A 17,668-nucleotide genomic window follows, 5' to 3' on the forward strand; every position below is an offset into this window, starting at 1 on the left:
ACCTATTACCTCCAGCCAGGTGACCCCTCTATGACCCTCCATCAAACCTACCCAAGTTGGATGAGGCTCTGCCCTGTGCTGCTCTGTCTTGCAGTTCCTGAGCAATTTCTAGCTGGTTTTGGTGGTGCTGACGAGCCCTCTCCAAGTCCTGAACCGAACAAAAATAATGCATTTTTATCAGACTGTGATTCATTATTTCGTAGTTATTTGTTTTTCAGTTAACTACACCTTTATAGTTATATACCAACCTGCATGCATCGGGCAGCGTGCCCCAGACCAGCATATGCCCTCATCTCAATTGCTCTGTCGACCAGCTCTTGGGCCAACTCCAGCACTCTTGTATGGTACGATATGGCCTTGTCAAAGTCCCGCTGGGAGTGGTAAGCGCTCCCCAGGTTGCTGTACGCTCGTGCCTCCTCACGTCGGTTCTCCAGACTCTGCCAAACAAACCACCATTTCACCGTCACTAAGAAATTACCTTTGTGGTTATTTATTGGCATGCAATGGAATTTCCACAGAGATCACGACATTTATATTTTCTTTTGCTATCCCAGACAGTTAAAGATGGACATATTGCTAAAATGATCCTTTAGTGTATTTAAGCTAGGTTCTCAGGAAATCATTATCCTGATATAAACTGTGTAAATCTATGTGTTGTGTGAATGTCTAAGAAAGAAGAAGAAGAAATCAAACCCAGTGTTGTATTAGTGAGTGAGTTAGGCATTCATAATTCTTGCCACTAACTTTTAGTTAATGTTAGTCAGGGGGACTAGCAGTGGATTAATCTGAATTTGGTGCTGTGATGAGTATTTGTGGCAGCTGCAGAGTGGTTATTCAACTGAGTCAAAACAAACCACTATATCTTTTAGGCATGACCTTTTTGAGATAAACTCCAAAATTCACTGTGGTCAGTCAAGAGGTGCTTTTTGTGAATTAATTAAGTAGTTACAATAAAATAAATCTATTAACAGAATGTGAAGGAACAACTTATATATCCCAAACAAATATAATGCTAAAAAGATATCAGCTAAAGCTTTAGCTGGGCTATACTTTTGTGTAATATATCCTTTTACCAGAAAATGGTGCAGATTTAGTCAAATCTTTTGTGGAAATGTGGGCAGGACTAAGAAAAAATATCAAAAGTTTACAAAATAGCAGCACAGATCTCAAAACACCAAAGGCTAAATAGAAATACTGTTGCCTTGTCATGGTTAAAATATGCAGAGCTTAAATTAAAACTGCACCTTTTAAGAGATGAAAACCAAAGAAAAACATATTGGTAATGTAATATGAATATATTACATTACCACTATACCTTTGCAATGTCCAGATGCTGCTCATGGCATTGGACAGCATTGGTGAAGTCTCCCAGCGCAGTGTACACAGCACCCATGTTGCCTAGCTGGCGAGCCTCGGAAAGCTTGCACTGACTTTGCCGTGCCAGCAGCACGCACTGTTTATGGCTGGCAAGTGCATTAGGGTAGTCACCAATAGCTGTGTACACATGACCCAGACTGCTTAGAGCACTAGATGCAGCCTGAAATCACACATGCACAACATACATACATTGATCAGTGTTCAGTAAAAACAAACAACAAAAAAAAGGTACACAATAATTCACATGCTTATAATAAACAGGAACACAATCATGTAGACCAGAGGTGGCAAAATAAATGTACTTCATGAACCGTACACAGACCAATTTGATCTTAAGTAGGTTTGCCAGTAAAATAAGTGAAAAAATTCTTACATTTTTACATTCTTAAAATGTTCACACTTTCAGTTTTAATTGTCCATCCATTTACATAAAAGATAATGAGCAGCCAGAAATGTATTCAGAAAAATAAGATCAGTTTCAATTGATATCAGTTATAATTTTTTGGGGAAAAAAAAAGCATTGTCTAACATGCCAAATAACTAATCACTTCCTTGTTATGTTGATAGAAACTATAATCCTGTCTGTGCAATTAGCTTTCCTTCAAAATGTAATTTGTGTTTACATTTTGTAAACACAAATTACATTCTGTTTTTATTTTCTGTTTCTGCTGCAAATCAGCTGTATAAAGGTGTCATTTCTGGGTAAGAAAGGGATAGTTCAGGGAGAATGGGAAAGGAGGCAGGATAAACAAGTGAGGAAAACAGGCATCACCTCCTCCCACCTCAAATAAAATCTTGCCAATGGAGGACACGCACATCTTGGCGGCGCCACGAGTGAAAGCTCATCCTTCACATCTTATTTAGACCCTGCTGTGAGAGTCTGACCCTCTGCCACCACCACCTCAGCTTTGTATCAGGTTCTAGCAACCCTATTATTACTCTGTTTTAGTTAACACATGAAACCCTTTTATAGCTCCTTGAGCTGCCTAATGATTTCTAGCACCCCTCATCCTGCTAATTACAGAGCTTCTTCAGGCATAATACCATGCAAATCAAGATGAGGGTTTCATCTTAAGCTCGCTCGTTGCTGTCTTCATGCCTGCATGTGCATGAAAATAAGAACTCATGTCCACACACACACTAGTACTGCCACAAACAATTATTTTGATAGTCGACTACTCACCGATTATTTTTGCGATTAGTCGACTAATCAGATCATGCATCCATTGGATGTAAAACCTACAGGTTATTGCACCAGCATGCATCTGCTCTTATATAACTACCATTAGCTTACAGCTTTAAATGTTTAAGGTATGTGCTAACTAAAAATAAAGACAAGATGATAGTTTATTAAATTTTAATGAAATTTGCAGATTGTTTCGGTGAAGTTTAATAAACTCAGCCGTCTGCTCCTTGCTATCTAAAATATAACAGGACACCGGAGTATATTTTCGAGCATCTCACACTTCTGATAATCAGTTGTCTGCTTGATGTTTATTCAGTGGTGTAAAAACAATAACTTTAATCTCAGCTAAACCGATTTACTCAGGAACAAATAAAATACTGAAAAAAGCCAAACAATAACATTTTAAAGTTATCTAAGTGACTTATATATCATGTTTAATCTGAGTAGCGAAAGACGGGGGTGGGTTTGAAAACGATTTTCCGGGAGTCCGGTGTTCTCACCGGCTCTAGTGAGCCTTGAACCCCGGCTAGCTATCGAGCTGGTGGGTAACAGACGTCTCTGAAAACGTTGGAGCGCTTTTGAAAATATGTGGTGTCTTGATAAACTGAGCAGATATTTGAAGTTTACACAGCTACATTCTGGCCTGAAAATATGTTAAACGTTTATTTTGTGACCCAGAAAGAATAATAAGAGTAATATTAAAACTAACTAGATGCCACCATTGTTGGAAACTGAGCAGGAATTCTGGGATAGGTTGGGCCACGAAGTATACACCCGACCCATCCTTCAAATCTGGGGAAACGAAGGGTGCATTTGTCGGCCACATTTGCCGGCCGCATTTGTCGGCCGCATTTGTCAGTCTTCGTCGTGTCGCTGTAACGTAATCGGCCTACAACTGCGGGCACAGGAAGATGCGGTTCCTGAATTTGGACACAGCTACAATACCGGACACAGCTTCTCTATCTTCAGGGTTTAAACTAGCATCCCCAGGCTTCTACCTTTCTACCTATAAAACCCGAGAGCAGTCACATGGTGGAAGTGGAAGCTAAATTGGCTAAATTGACCGCGGAGTCATCATTTTGCGTTTCTACCTTTAAAAGCCGGAGAGCAGTCAGTCAAATGCTGGAGTCATTCATATGTATATTAGGTCGTTACCTAGGAATTCTAGGTAACGACCTAAGGTAACGACAAGGTACCACATGTGTACCTGTAGCAGTGAACACATCGCACAGTGGCCTGATTTTTTTTGCATCTGTGTACTTGGATTTTAGGTCGCAAGCCACCCAAAACTTGCTCCATGCACCACTCAGCAGGCCATTTGTAAATATGTGTACAAATGGTTGGTTTTTTGTACTGTTTTTATCAATAAATGTCAGCAACAAAGGACATACACCCATGTGTGTTGATTTCTCCCTAAGATGGCAAACTGAAACACTCCAAGTTGGTGACTTTTGGAGATTTGTTTCCCTGGATGATTGAGAATGCATCAAGATGAAACACAAAAGGAAGCTCACCGCTTTTGTTGCTGCCATAAATGCCATTAGTTCAGGGAGGTCCATGAACCAATGAACATGCTCCATGCACCACTCAGCAGGCCATTTGTAAATATGTGTACAAATGGTTGGTTTTTTGTACTGTTTTTATCAATAAATGTCAGCAACAAAGGACATACAAAGGACATGTGTTGATTTCTCCCTAAGATGGCAAACTGAAACACTGAAACACTCCACTCCCCCACCCCCTCAATCACTCACTGAGTGATTGAGGGGGTGGGGGAGCTGCTAAAAGCGGTGAGCTTCCTTTTGTGTTTCATCTTGATGCATTCTCAATCATCCAGGGAAACAAATCTCCAAAAGTCACCAACTTGGAGTGTTTCAGTTTGCCATCTTAGGGAGAAATCAACACACATGGGTGTATGTCCTTTGTTGCTGACATTTATTGATAAAAACAGTACAAAAAACCAACCATTTGTACACATATTTACAAATGGCCTGCTGAGTGGTGCATGGAGCAAGTTTTGGGTGGCTTGCGACCTAAAATCCAAGTACACAGATGCAAAAAAAATCAGGCCACTGTGCGATGTGTTCACTGCTACAGGTACACATGTGGTACCTTGTCGTTACCTTAGGTCGTTACCTTAGGTCGTTACCTAGAATTCCTAGGTAACGACCTAATATACATATGAATGACTCCAGCATTTGACTGACTGCTCTCCGGCTTTTAAAGGTAGAAACGCAAAATGATGACTCCGCAGGGGTCTAAGGTAGAAAACCAAAATGACTGCTCTCCGGGGGTCTAAGTGTTAACGGCAGCTGGCATTCTTGTCCATGCAGTGCTGCCATCCTCTGTTTCAGTCCATTATTACACTCTTAAATCCTACTATTATTTCCTGCGTCTTTTGGGATCTTACAAAGCTTCAAACGATGCGTCGAGTATTAAATTAGGCGATTTTGATAGTCAACGTAATCGTGAATAGTTGACTAATCGTGGCAGCCCTAACACACACACACACACACACACACACACACACACACGGAATGTCAGATCCATGTCAGATAGTCTTGTCTGCTTCTCATATTTGACAGAAAAAATCTGAGAAGAAATGTGACCCACTACATTTTTGCCTTAGTAATTTAAAAGCAGCCTACTGATTCATAACTAATCTAGAGATTATTGGGATTGATCTGTTTGCTATCAATGGAGGCATATGAAAAAGATGTGAGGTGTGAGCAATGGTTTGTTTCAAATTAAACAAGAGAATGAGACAAGAGCAGCAGTGTGTACTGACATATGTCTTATTAATTAATGTATCTATACATGACAGATCCCAGAAGTAAGGGAAATATATACCAGATATGGGTGCACCTATCTTGGTAAGTCCTCAGTCATGCAGGCCAAGAGGCCTTGATGAACCCCTGGCAACCTATAGTCACTAGCAAAAAAATATGTATTCCCCACTTGGGTGGCAAGTGGTTGGTGGAGATCGCTGTCTACTGCTGGGTGAAACTGCCATAACAAAAACCTCTTTGATTGCTTGATTTAGTAGCAGACTCACAGACTAGTGGAACTGCAATTTGCATGGAAGATACCAAATTTTCTACAAACACTAACTAACCACCAAACAGCACAAATGCAAGCCAGAAACAGAGAACAGCATTTTAGACAATAAGAAACCAAAAGATTTCAAATTGTATATAATTTGAAGACAAACAGTTGACATTTCCAGTTTGTGTGACATTCTTCAGTTTCAGTAATTTAATGAATGGTTGATGATTACCTGTAGACTAGTTGGCGTCTTTCATACAAACTATGGCTGATTATGGCAATCTGCTAGCAACCAAAGCAATCACAAAAAGGTTTTCAGTGTGCCAGCATATATCTTGTTGGGATCAATTTTACTGATGGCAAGCATTCTCCAGCAAACACTTGGAACTGGTTGGGGAACACAGGCGATTGCCAAGCAGTTTCTATGCCTGTGTGACTGGGACCTAACATTATTTAAACTAGAGAGTATTCTGTGGTGAAAGCAAGGAGTGGCATTAGTCCTGGGTCTGAAAAGTAAAGATAACACTGAAGTGCCTAAATCCATTTGTATTTGTCCCAATGACCAGCCGGGGGTGACTCCTCTAATTGAAATATGCGATCGTGGCTCAAGAGTTAGGAGTTCGCCTTGTAATCGGAAGGTTGCCGGTTCGAGCCCCGGCTCGGACAGTCTTGGTCGTTGTGTCCTTGGGCAAGACACTTCACCCGTTGCCTACTGGTGGTGGTCAGAGGGCCCGGTGGCGCCAGTGTCCGGCAGCCTCGCCTCTGTCAGTGCGCCCCAGGGTGGCTGTGGCTACAATGTAGCTTGCCATCACCAGTGTGTTGATGTGTGTGTGAATGGGTGGATGACTGGATATGTAAAGCGCTTTGGGGTCCTTAGGGACTAGTAAAAGCGCTATATAAATACAGGCCATTTACCATTTACCATATAAAAGTCTATGAAAGAAAAATCCCTGGGTTTATGAACACAGTAAACACTTTCCTGGTCAGTCTATATTCTTAACAACAAGATCTTTATCTAATTGAATAAGCACAAAATTCATTTTGTAAATTATGATCCTAAATAGAGTCCAACAGCCATTAAAGCATGGCAACCTTGAGGATTGATCAACTTTCCTCAAGTGCTTACTAAATGTGCTATATCAAAGTGGCTACTTTATTCTTTTACACACAGTCTGATTACGTTGTGTACCATGACTTACACAATGTTATGTTATTCTGAATTTATGCCACAATTGAATTACATAAAAAAAAAAAGAAATAATAATTTTTGCTTTCAATACACTGAGCATCATAATTAAATACTATCTTATATGATTTGGCCAATAAATTAATTGAAGAATTTCTATCAGGCTTTATCGCTCTCTCCTCAGTGTTTAGCGTAAAGGCCTGCAGAGTCTCAGCTTGTTACAGCAACACTGAGACAGTGTGCTGCAGTCTAAAACAACACCTCAAATGACTCACACAAACAGTGTTATTTCCTTGGCACTATGATAATGACTTCAATCTGTTGAAGTCCAACAATGTGCATATCTGTGAACACACAGTGAGAAGTAATAATCAATAAACCATGTCCTAAGGTAAAACCTCACACAGTAAGAACCATTTCTTTGGTTCATTCACAGTGAAAGTAATTAAGTTTAGAGGCCATCTGAGCACAAACAGCAGCCTATCTTTGATTCAGACACACACACACACACACACACACGCACACACACACAAACTTAAAAAGTAAAATGTGAATTTGACCTTTCAAAGAAAATCACAAGGGACAGACAAAGCTTAGTCAAAAGTTATGTTTAAAGGTTTACAGAATTTGTAAAGAAGTAAAAATTAAAATAACTTTTTAAAGAGGGGTTATTAGCATGATTATAACCAATATAATAGCACTTGAGGTTGCCTTTAAATGCAGTTCAGTCCCTCTATAGATGGCCATGTTAAAATGTTCAACTTCAATGGTGACTGTTAGTGTACATGTTGCATGTTTACAGGCTAGACCAGGAGTCCCCAATCCCAGTCCACGAGGGCCAGTGTCCCTGCAGGTTTTGATCCATCACAGCTGATTTAAATGGATAAATTACCTTCTCAACATGTCTTGAAGTTCTCCAGAGGCCTGGTAATGAACTAATCATGCGATTCAGGTGTGTTGACCCAGGGTGAGATCTAAAACCTGCAGGGACACCGGCCCTCGTGGACTGGGATTGGGGACCCCTGGGCTAGACTATAGTTAATTTTTTAAATTGTATAACAACTGTGAGGTGGATAATTTTTGTAGAGGTCACCCATTTAGATTGTGTTAGGTGTGCAGTCAATTATTGATTAATTAATAAATGGCTTCAATTTTTTTAAACCAGAAATGCAACAGTCTATTTTAAAAAATATTTGCTACTTTTTGTTGTCAAGTTTGATAGGAAAGTTGATGTGTTTTGGATAAGTAAACTAAAGCAGGTTATTTGAATTTTTTCTTTTTGATCTGTGTTCAATTCTAAGCAGCAGTTTTTAAAATTGTTTTCTGACATATATAGATAAAAGTAATTGATACTGCAATGAAAATGCAGTATTAGTTTGAGCCCCAGAGGAATTTGATAGAAAAATCTATTCCTTCATTTCAATTGCAGCCTATATGGACAGATAATACACATCCATGTCCTTTTAAATCAGGTTTCATCAGTGCTAAAAACTGTCACTGAAAACAGCCAAACTGACCTTTAGTGGAATTTACCACTTGTGATTAACATCAGAATACCCTGTTCTTTTCTTTCTGCTCATGTGTGTTCACAAGTGAGCGCATGTTTGTGAAAAATACGACAGCACACATCTACAGAAATCCATGTCCCCACCCAAGTGATGAGGGTAAACACATAAAATCCAGTTGACACATCTGTGCTGGAGCTCCAGGCAGGAAACGGAGATTTAATAAATGACGACACATCTGTGTCTACAGTCAACTGGCCAGACAAGTCTTTGATTTCCCTTAAGAACATCTTACTTTAAGAGAAAAAACACAGGCGTACGCACGCACGCACGCACGCACGCACGCACGCACGCACACACACACACAAATACAGTCATATGTCTGGACCAGTCCATGTACACAGACATACATGGACTGGTCTAGACATATATGTTTTTACATCTCCCTCTCTCTCTTTCCTATATACAGGGAGTGCAGAATTATTAGGCAAATTAGTATTTTGTCCACATCATCCTCTTCATGCATGTTGTCTTACTCCAAGCTGTATAGGCTCGAAAGCCTACTACCAATTAAGCATATTAGGTGATGTGCATCTCTGTAATGAGAAGGGGTGTGGTCTAATGACATCAACACCCTATATCAGGTGTGCATAATTATTAGGCAACGTCCTTTCCTTTGGCAAAATGGGTCAAAAGAAGGACTTGACAGGCTCAGAAAAGTCAAAAATAGTGAGATATCTTGCAGAGGGATGCAGCAGTCTCAAAATTGCAAAGCTTCTGAAGCATGATCATCGAACAATCAAGCATTTCATTCAAAATAGTCAACAGGGTCGCAAGAAGCATGTGGAAAAACCAAGGCGCAAAATAACTGCCCATGAACTGAGAAAAGTCAAGCGTGCAGCTGCCAAGATGCCACTTGCCACCAGTTTGACCATATTTCAGAGCTGCAACATCACTGGAGTGCCCAAGAGCACAAGGTGTGCAATATTTAGAGACATGGCCAAGGTAAGAAAGGCTGAAAGACGACCACCACTGAACAAGACACACAAGCTGAAACGTCAAGACTGGGCCAAGAAATATCTCAAGACTGGTTTTTCTAAGGTTTTATGGACTGATGAAATGAGAGTGAGTCTTGATGGGCCAGATGGATGGGCACGTGGCTGGATTGGTAAAGGGCAGAGAGCTCCAGTCCGACTCAGACGCCAGCAAGGCGGAGGTGGAGTACTGGTTTGGGCTGGTATCATCAAAGATGAGCTTGTGGGGCCTTTTCGGGTTGAGGATGGAGTCAAGCTCAACTCCCAGTCCTACTGCCAGTTTCTGGAAGACACCTTCTTCAAGCAGTGGTACAGGAAGAAGTCTGCATCCTTCAAGAAAAACATGATTTTCATGCAGGACAATGATCCATCACACGCGTCCAAGTACTCCACAGCGTGGCTGGCAAGAAAGGGTATAAAAGAAGAAAAACTAATGACATGGCCTCCTGGTTCACCTGATCTGAACCCCATTGAGAACCTGTGGTCCATCATCAAATGTGAGATTTACAAGGAGGGAAAACAGTACACCTCTCTGAACAGTGTCTGGGAGGCTGTGGTTGCTGCTGCACGCAATGTTGATGGTGAACAGATCAAAACACTGACAGAATCCATGGATGGCAGGCTTTTGAGTGTCCTTGCAAAGAAAGGTGGCTATATTGGTCGCTGATTTGTTTTTGTTTTGTTTTTGAATGTCAGAAATGTATATTTGTGTATGTGGAGATGTTATATTGGTTTCACTGGTAAAAATAAATAATTGAAATGGGTATATATTTGTTTTTTGTTAAGTTGCCTAATAATTATGCACAGTAATAGTCACCTGCACACACAGATATCCCCCTAAAATAGCTAAAACTGAAAACAAACTAAAAACTACTTCCAAAAACATTCAGCTTTGATATTAATGAGTTTTTTGGGTTCATTGAGAACATGGTTGTTGTTCAATAATAAAATTATTCCTCAAAAATACAACTTGCCTAATAATTCTGCACTCCCTGTATATATATATATATATATATATATAAAATAAAAAAAATTCCCCAGCCGCCCCTGCTGGCAGTCAATCCTTCAAGCTCGGGACCCTCAAGCCTGGGAGCTTGAGGGTCCTGCACAGTATCTTAGCTGTTCCTAGGACTGCGCTCTTCTGGACAGAGATCTCAGATGTTGTTCCTGGGATCTGCTGGAGCCACTCGCCTAGCTTGGGAGTCACTGCACCTAGTGCTCCGATTACCACTGGGACCACCGTCACCTTCATCCTCCACATCTTCTTGAGCTCTTCTATGAGCCCTTGGTATTTCTCGAGCTTCTCGTATTCCTTCTTCTGATGTTGCTGTGATTCGGAACCGCTACATCGATCACTACGGCCGTCTTCTTCTGTTTGTCTACCACCACTATGTCCGGTTGGTTAGCCACCACCATTTTGTCCGTCTGTATCTGCAAGTCCCACAGGATCTTAGCTCGGTCATTCTCCATCACCCTTGGGGGCATCTCCCATTTTGTCCCCGGGACTTCCAGGTTATACTTGGCACAGATGTTCCTGTACACTATGCCGGCCACTTGGTTATGGCGTTCCATGTACTGTATGCCTTGCCTGCTAGCATCTTGCACGCTGCTGTTATGTGCTGGATTGTCTCTGGGGCATCTTTACAGAGCCTGCACCTGCGGTCTTGCCTGGTGTGATAGACCCCAGCCCCTATGGATCTTGTGCTCAGTGCTTGTTCCTGTGCTGCCATGATTAATGCCTCTGTGCTGTCTTTCAGTCCAGCTTTGTCCAGCCACTGGTAGGATTTCTGGATATCAGCCACCTCCTCTATCTGCCGGTGGTACATACCGTGCAGGGGCCTGTCGTTCCATGATGGTTCCTCACCTTCCTCCACTTTCTTGGGTTTCTGCTGCCTGAGGTATTCACTGAGCACGCTGTCAGTTGGGGCCATCTTCGTGATGTATTCGTGGATGTTCCTTGTCTCATCCTGGAATGTGGTGCTGACACTCACCAGTCCCCAGCCTCCTTCCTTCCGCTTAGCGTACAGCCTCAGGGTGCTGGACTTGGGGTGAAATCCTCCATGCATGGTGAGGAGTTTTCTTGTCTTTATGTCAGTGGCTTCTATCTCCTTTGGCCAGCCTATTACCCCAGCAGGGTACCTGATCACGGGCAGGGCTTAGGTGTTGATGGCCTTGTCTTGTTCTTACCGTTCAGCTGACTCCTCAGGACTTGCCTGACCCTCTGCAGGTACTTGGTGGTTGCAGCTTTCCTAGCGGCCTCTTCATGGTTCCCATTCGCTTGCGGGATCCCCAGGTACTTGTAACTGTCCTCTATGTCTGCAATGTTGCCTTCTGGTAGTTCAATCCCCTCAGTTCTGACTACCTTGACTCTCTTTGTTACCATCCGACTACACTTCTCCAGTCCGAACGACATTCCAATGTCATTGCTGTATAGCCTGGTAGTGTGGATCAGTGAATCGATGTCTTGTTCACTCTTGGCATACAGCTTGATGTCATCCATGTACAGGAGGTGGCTGACAACTGCTCCATTCCGTAGTCGGTATCCATAGCCAGTCTTGTCAATGATCGCACTGAGGGGGTTAAGGCCTATATATATATATATATATATATATATATATATATATATATATATATATATATATATATATATATACATATATATATATATATATATATATATATACATATATATATATAAAAGAAACAATATTATCCTCTCATTAGATTAGATTTATATTGTGGATAACAAATCTCTTCAGAAAAGCTTGGATGGGTGGAGATCGGGGAAAAAAACAATGTAAGTACAAAGGTGTAGGAAGATGGGCGCCTAAATCTTTTGCATGGAAATAGAATAAGACAGATGAATAAAGACAGAGAAAGATTACTGCTGACACTGCTTCCCCTGCATGCTTGATAACCAGATGTAGGAGGTTTGGGAAGGTGATGTCTTCTGAGGTCTGCTGATCTGCAGGGACTGCAACTTCTTGAACTAATGCCATACTTGATTTGATGGAAATGTCTTTATTTGTCCCTTGTCAAGATCTTTTCCTTTTTAAACTATTTTTTAGACTGATTTTGATTATTGTTCAGGGCACAAATGCAAATACCTATCATTGTTGTTGTTATTATTATTAATGTTATAACTGTAATGGTAACTGTACCAAAGCTCCTGCCAGTGTTCTGCAGACGAGCACTTTGTTCGGAAGCAGGCAGTATTGAAGGCTTCTCACACCACACAGATAAACACAAATAACACAGTTGAGCAAACACACAGTGGGAGATATGGATTTCTGTTGATGACCGTGTTCGAGTCGCCTTAAGCTGCACACCTGTGGAGAAGAAGGTCGATAACTGTCTGTCAACAATACACGTGCAGGAGTCTATGGTGCATTTGCAGCTTCCAGACAGACACACACACAAGCAACAAAAAAAGAGAAACAAGAGGGTTTGGTTTTGATCCAAGCTTTCCTGAGCTCTGAGCTCTTCAGAAAAGTTGGTAACTGTTCCTCATTTCTTTTACTGACAGTGGTTCAATCAGGCTCTTTAGATTTACCTAGAGACAAATCACATGAGATAAATATAGGATGCAATCACACGCTATTAAGTGACTGCGTGTGCATGTTCAAGTGTGTGTTCAACTGCAAGGGTCCAGCAGAACTTCAGAGACCATTAGAGAGGTCGAAACTCTGATATAATAAAACTTTGCAGTAGAATATCCTGCTGACTTTTACACATTAAAGATAGTGTAATTCCATATTTCTGAGGAGTCGTGTCAAATTGCAAAAACACACAGAGAGTACCTTTAATGTCATGTAAATTTTAATTAAAACACAAATTAGTGAGAGATATTCTCTATTGAGCATGCAGACATGTGACCATGTGTAACCCGGGTTAAAAAAGATGCATAAATAGTAAAAGATAAGTTAAATCTGAGAATATAAATATCAAAGAGTTCATTTATTTAAATTTTCTTGTATATTTAAAAAGGTAAGAGTTCATGTAAAATGATTAAAAACATGTTTGCATTGTTTAAAATAAGTTATCTTTCTTTTCTTGTGAATTGTTTGTGAGAACTGTAATTTCCTACGGGGGTAAGGTCTGTGAAGGTAACACAGGGTGGAGAAGGAAAAGGAAAAAAGAGACGAGAGCGCGAGAAGAGAGGGCGGTGGTGCGTGAGTTACACGGAGCATCCGGAGAAGTTAGCTTGTTTTTTATGTACTAAGAGTAAGTGTGTTTTGACTTTTCGGACAGATAAGTCACAGTGTCGGTAAGCTAGTGACATAACACGTAAAGTTTCAGCGTGAGTCTGCTGGACTGTGTGCTTTGTTTCTTGCGGCTGTGCACGCATTAAAACCCCGAGGCTTTCATTATTATATCTGGAGACTTTAACCATGCCACACTGGATTCTACTCTGGCTGCTTTTCACCAGTTTGTGAATTGTCCCACAAGGAGCAACAGGACAATTGACCTACTGTATGCTAATGTGAGAGATGCATACAGAGCCACCCCCCTCCCCCCACTAGGGAAGTCAGACCACAACCTGGTTTACTTACAGCCACAATGCACACCCCTCGTCCAAAGGCAGCCTGTCACAACGCGCTCCATCCGGAGATGGACCCCAGAAAAGGAGGATGCTCTGAGAGACTGCTATGACACCACAGACTGGGATGTGCTCCTGAGCCCACATGGTGAGGACATAGAGGGGGCGACACACTGTCTTACAGACTACCTCAACTTTTGTGTGGACACAGTCGCCCCTGCTAAGACGGTACGGTGTTATCCTAATAACAAACCGTGGGTAACACAGGAAGTCAAAGCTGTCCTCAACATGAAGAAGAAGGCTTTCAGGAGCAAAGTGAAGGAGGAGATGAAAGCAGCACAGCGGGAGGTGAAACGCTGCCTGAGGGAAGCAAAGGACACCTACAGGAGGAAGGTGGAGCAGAAGTTGGAGAGGAACAATATGAGGGAGGTCTGGAATGGTGTGAAAACCATCACAGGCCACAACACCAAGAAAAGCACAGTGGGGGGGACTGTGGAGAAGGCAAACGAACTCAACAACTTCTTCAACAGGTTTGACCAGCCCACAACCCCCCCACCCTCACCCTCACCTTCACTACAGAGTCCTCCCCCCACTCTCCTGCCTCCCTCGCTTCCCCCCCTTCCTGACACCATGACACCCCCCTCCTCCAATCCCTCTCTCAGCAGCAAGACATCTCCCCCCCTCCCCTCCTCCCAAACATCTCCCAGTGTCACAGTGGATCAGGTCAGGAGGCAACTGAGGAAGCTTCGCCCCAGAAAGGCAGCAGGCCCAGACAAGGTGTGTCCTAGGATGCTAAAGGTGTGTGCTGCTGAACTTGGGGAGCCGCTACAACGATTCTTCAACCTCAGTCTGCGACTGGGGAGAGTGCCCGCCCTATGGAAGACATCCTGCATCGTCCCGGTCCCCAAAAAGAACCGGCCCAATGAGCTGAATGACTTCCGACCGGTGGCACTGACGTCACATCTTATGAAGACTCTAGAGCGGCTCTTCCTCAACTTCCTCCGACCACAGGTACAACATGCCCAGGACCCACTACAGTTTGCATACAAGGCGGGTGTCGGAGTGGAGGATGCCATCCTGTACCTCCTACACAGAGCCCACTCACACCTGGATGGGGGAAAAGGCACGGTCAGGATACTGTTTCTTGACTTTTCCAGTGCCTTTAATACCATCCGGCCCTGTATGCTTCAGGAAAAACTGAACAGGATGGAGGTGGACCCCTGCCTGGTGGCTTGGATCTCCGACTACCTCACCGACAGACCACAGTACGTCAGGCTGAAGGACATCACGTCTGACACTGTGGTCAGCAGCACAGGAGCACCACAGGGAACTGTGCTGTCCCCTCTTCTCTTCACCCTGTACACCTCTGACTTCTGCTACAACTCTGAATTATGCCATATTCAGAAGTTTGCAGATGACACGGCCATCATGGGGTGTATCTGGGATGATCAGGAAGAGGAGTACAGAAGTCTGGTGAGGAACTTTGTCGCATGGAGTCACACAAACCACCTGCAACTCAACACCTCAAAGACTAAGGAACTGGTTGTGGACTTCGGGAGGTCCAGAGAAGGTCCACTGCCGGTTCAGATAGAGGGGGAGGAGGTGGAGGTGGTCAACAAGTACAAGTACCTCGGGCTGTGGGTGGACAATAAACTGGACTGGTCATGCACCACAGAGCACCTGTATAAAAAAGCCCAAAGCCGACTGTACTTCCTCAGGAGGCTGAGGTCTTTTAACATCTGCAGGAAGCTCCTGAGGATGTTTTACCAGTCGGTGGTTGCTGGAGTACTTTTCTATGCTGTGGTGTGCTGGGGGAGCAGCACAGCAAAGAAGGACTCATCCAGGCTGGAGAAACTGATCAGGAGGGCTAGCTCTGTGGTCGGCATGAAGCTGGACACTCTGGTGACAGTGGCAGAGAAAAGGACATTAAAGAAACTGATGGACATTATGAACAATGCTGGGCATCCTCTGCACACGGCCATAAACAATCAGAAGAGTCTGTTCAGTGACAGGTTGCTTCTCCCCAAGACAAGAACTAACAGACTTAAAAACTCCTTTGTCCCACACGCCATCAAACTGTTTAACTCCTCTCTGGAGGGGAGAGGGAGGGGAAACAGGAGGACAAAGGAGGGGGGAACAACTAAGCTGTAGTGCCTCTTCACCTCACTGTACAATACCTTGTGCAATACTTTTTGTAAATAGTCAACAGTGCAATAGACTCAATACTTGAAATGTGCAATTCACTTGTATTTTTATTTTTTATTCCTATTTATTCTATTTATCCCCTTTGTATATTTTATTTATATTTGTCTCTGTATTTATATATGTGTGTGTGTGTGTGTGTGTGTGTGTGTGTATATATATATATATATATATATATATATATATATATATATAACAATTCTGTAACTGTAACTTCGGTCGTTGCTGTGCTTTTTGGAAGTCGAATTTCCCAGAGGAACCCACCCGAGGGATTAATAAAGTTCTATCTTATCTTAAGTTAAAGTGAGGCTAACCCAGCCGTTCGCTAATAAGGACTACTGTAGGCTGCCGTTTCGCTAATAAGGACTACTGTAGGCTGCCGTTTCGCTATAGTTGTGGAACGTAACAAGCTGCAGAGGATCGTTACCGAACTGGATAACGTCGGACACACCCCAGATAGTCACTCTGAGTGCCCGCGTCACTCAGAGTACCTCTGGCAACGTGGGAAGCTAAAACAGGTAGCTTGTGGAGCACGTGGAGATCACGGACCTTCCTCATCTTTGTGCTACTGCATTCAGAGCGGAGTGTTTCTGACGGAGCTGAAGACAACTTGTTACCTGGATTAAGCTGGTGGGAATTGCACGTTTCACAAGGTACTGAGTTTATTTATTTTTTGCTCGTTGAGTGAAGAACTTCCGGTTGGGAGATCGTTTTGGATTTATACTGGAGCAATACAGGCCTGCAACGTAGGGTTTATCTCTGCCGGCTTTAGGTTTAGTTTGGGACTATAATTGTTTTATCACTGGTGGTTTACACTGTATGTGTGGAGATTCTGTGTACAGTGGGTAAATTGCTGTGTGTGTTTTTGGTTTGCCTGAATACTGAACTCTGCCATTTTATTATTTTCTTGTTTTCATTGTTTGGTAAATTAAAGGAGGGTTGCAATGCTCTACTTTACATGGTGTATGACATGATTTACTGCACTATAGACACTAGTGTTAATTTTCGCGTGTAGTGCTACTGTTAAGGAATAAGCTTCATTGATCCCAGAAACAAAAGAGAAGTTAATTTAAAACATCGTACGAGAGTACACTAGAAAAAGAACCCAAAGCCCATTTATTTAATGGTATTGAGTAAATGAGGGCTACACATGTAACCACGTTACATGAAGTTGTTTGCCATTTTGGAGGTTTGGCAATCATGGTGACAATGTAGGATCAAATGAATAAGGCTCCCCTCACACAGACCCAAAAATCTACTTCTGATAGCTTTGGTCATTAGCATATTGCTGTGGTCTTAGTTTAAATTTGTTAGCATCTTATTCAGTTGCTCACCTGTAGGTAACTGTACTTCCTTCACCAGCAGTTACACTCCCCACAGTTGCTGGTCCACACATCACTTTCAGTGTGTATGTAGCTTAACACGCAACATAGAGGACTGCAATGGAGGGTACATCCATCTAAAACATCAAATATAAAACTACAAGACTGCTTAACCCATAATTACCAGAAAACCCAGAACTTAGAATGCTAGAATAATCACTGAAAGAAAGCTATAATGAAACTCTTCCAAATAGTAATCAAAATGAGAGCT

At 42.4% G+C, this 17,668-nt stretch overlaps 1 protein-coding gene across 1 annotated transcript in view; it reads right to left on the reverse strand.

Moving 5' to 3' along the window:
* ttc28 (tetratricopeptide repeat domain 28) overlaps positions 1 to 17,668 on the reverse strand; it is a 180,463-nt gene that overhangs the window by 65,326 nt on the left and 97,469 nt on the right. The window contains exons 6-8 of the mRNA XM_026176900.1: positions 1,316 to 1,537; positions 249 to 437; positions 52 to 148 (exon numbers count right to left, since the gene is read on the reverse strand). Coding sequence (XP_026032685.1) covers positions 52 to 148; positions 249 to 437; positions 1,316 to 1,537 — 508 coding nt within the window. The remainder of the gene's footprint in view (positions 1 to 51; positions 149 to 248; positions 438 to 1,315; positions 1,538 to 17,668) is intronic.

This window comes from Astatotilapia calliptera, chromosome 7 (genome assembly GCF_900246225.1).
Source record: "Astatotilapia calliptera chromosome 7, fAstCal1.2, whole genome shotgun sequence".
NCBI classification, from domain to species: domain Eukaryota; kingdom Metazoa; phylum Chordata; class Actinopteri; order Cichliformes; family Cichlidae; genus Astatotilapia; species Astatotilapia calliptera.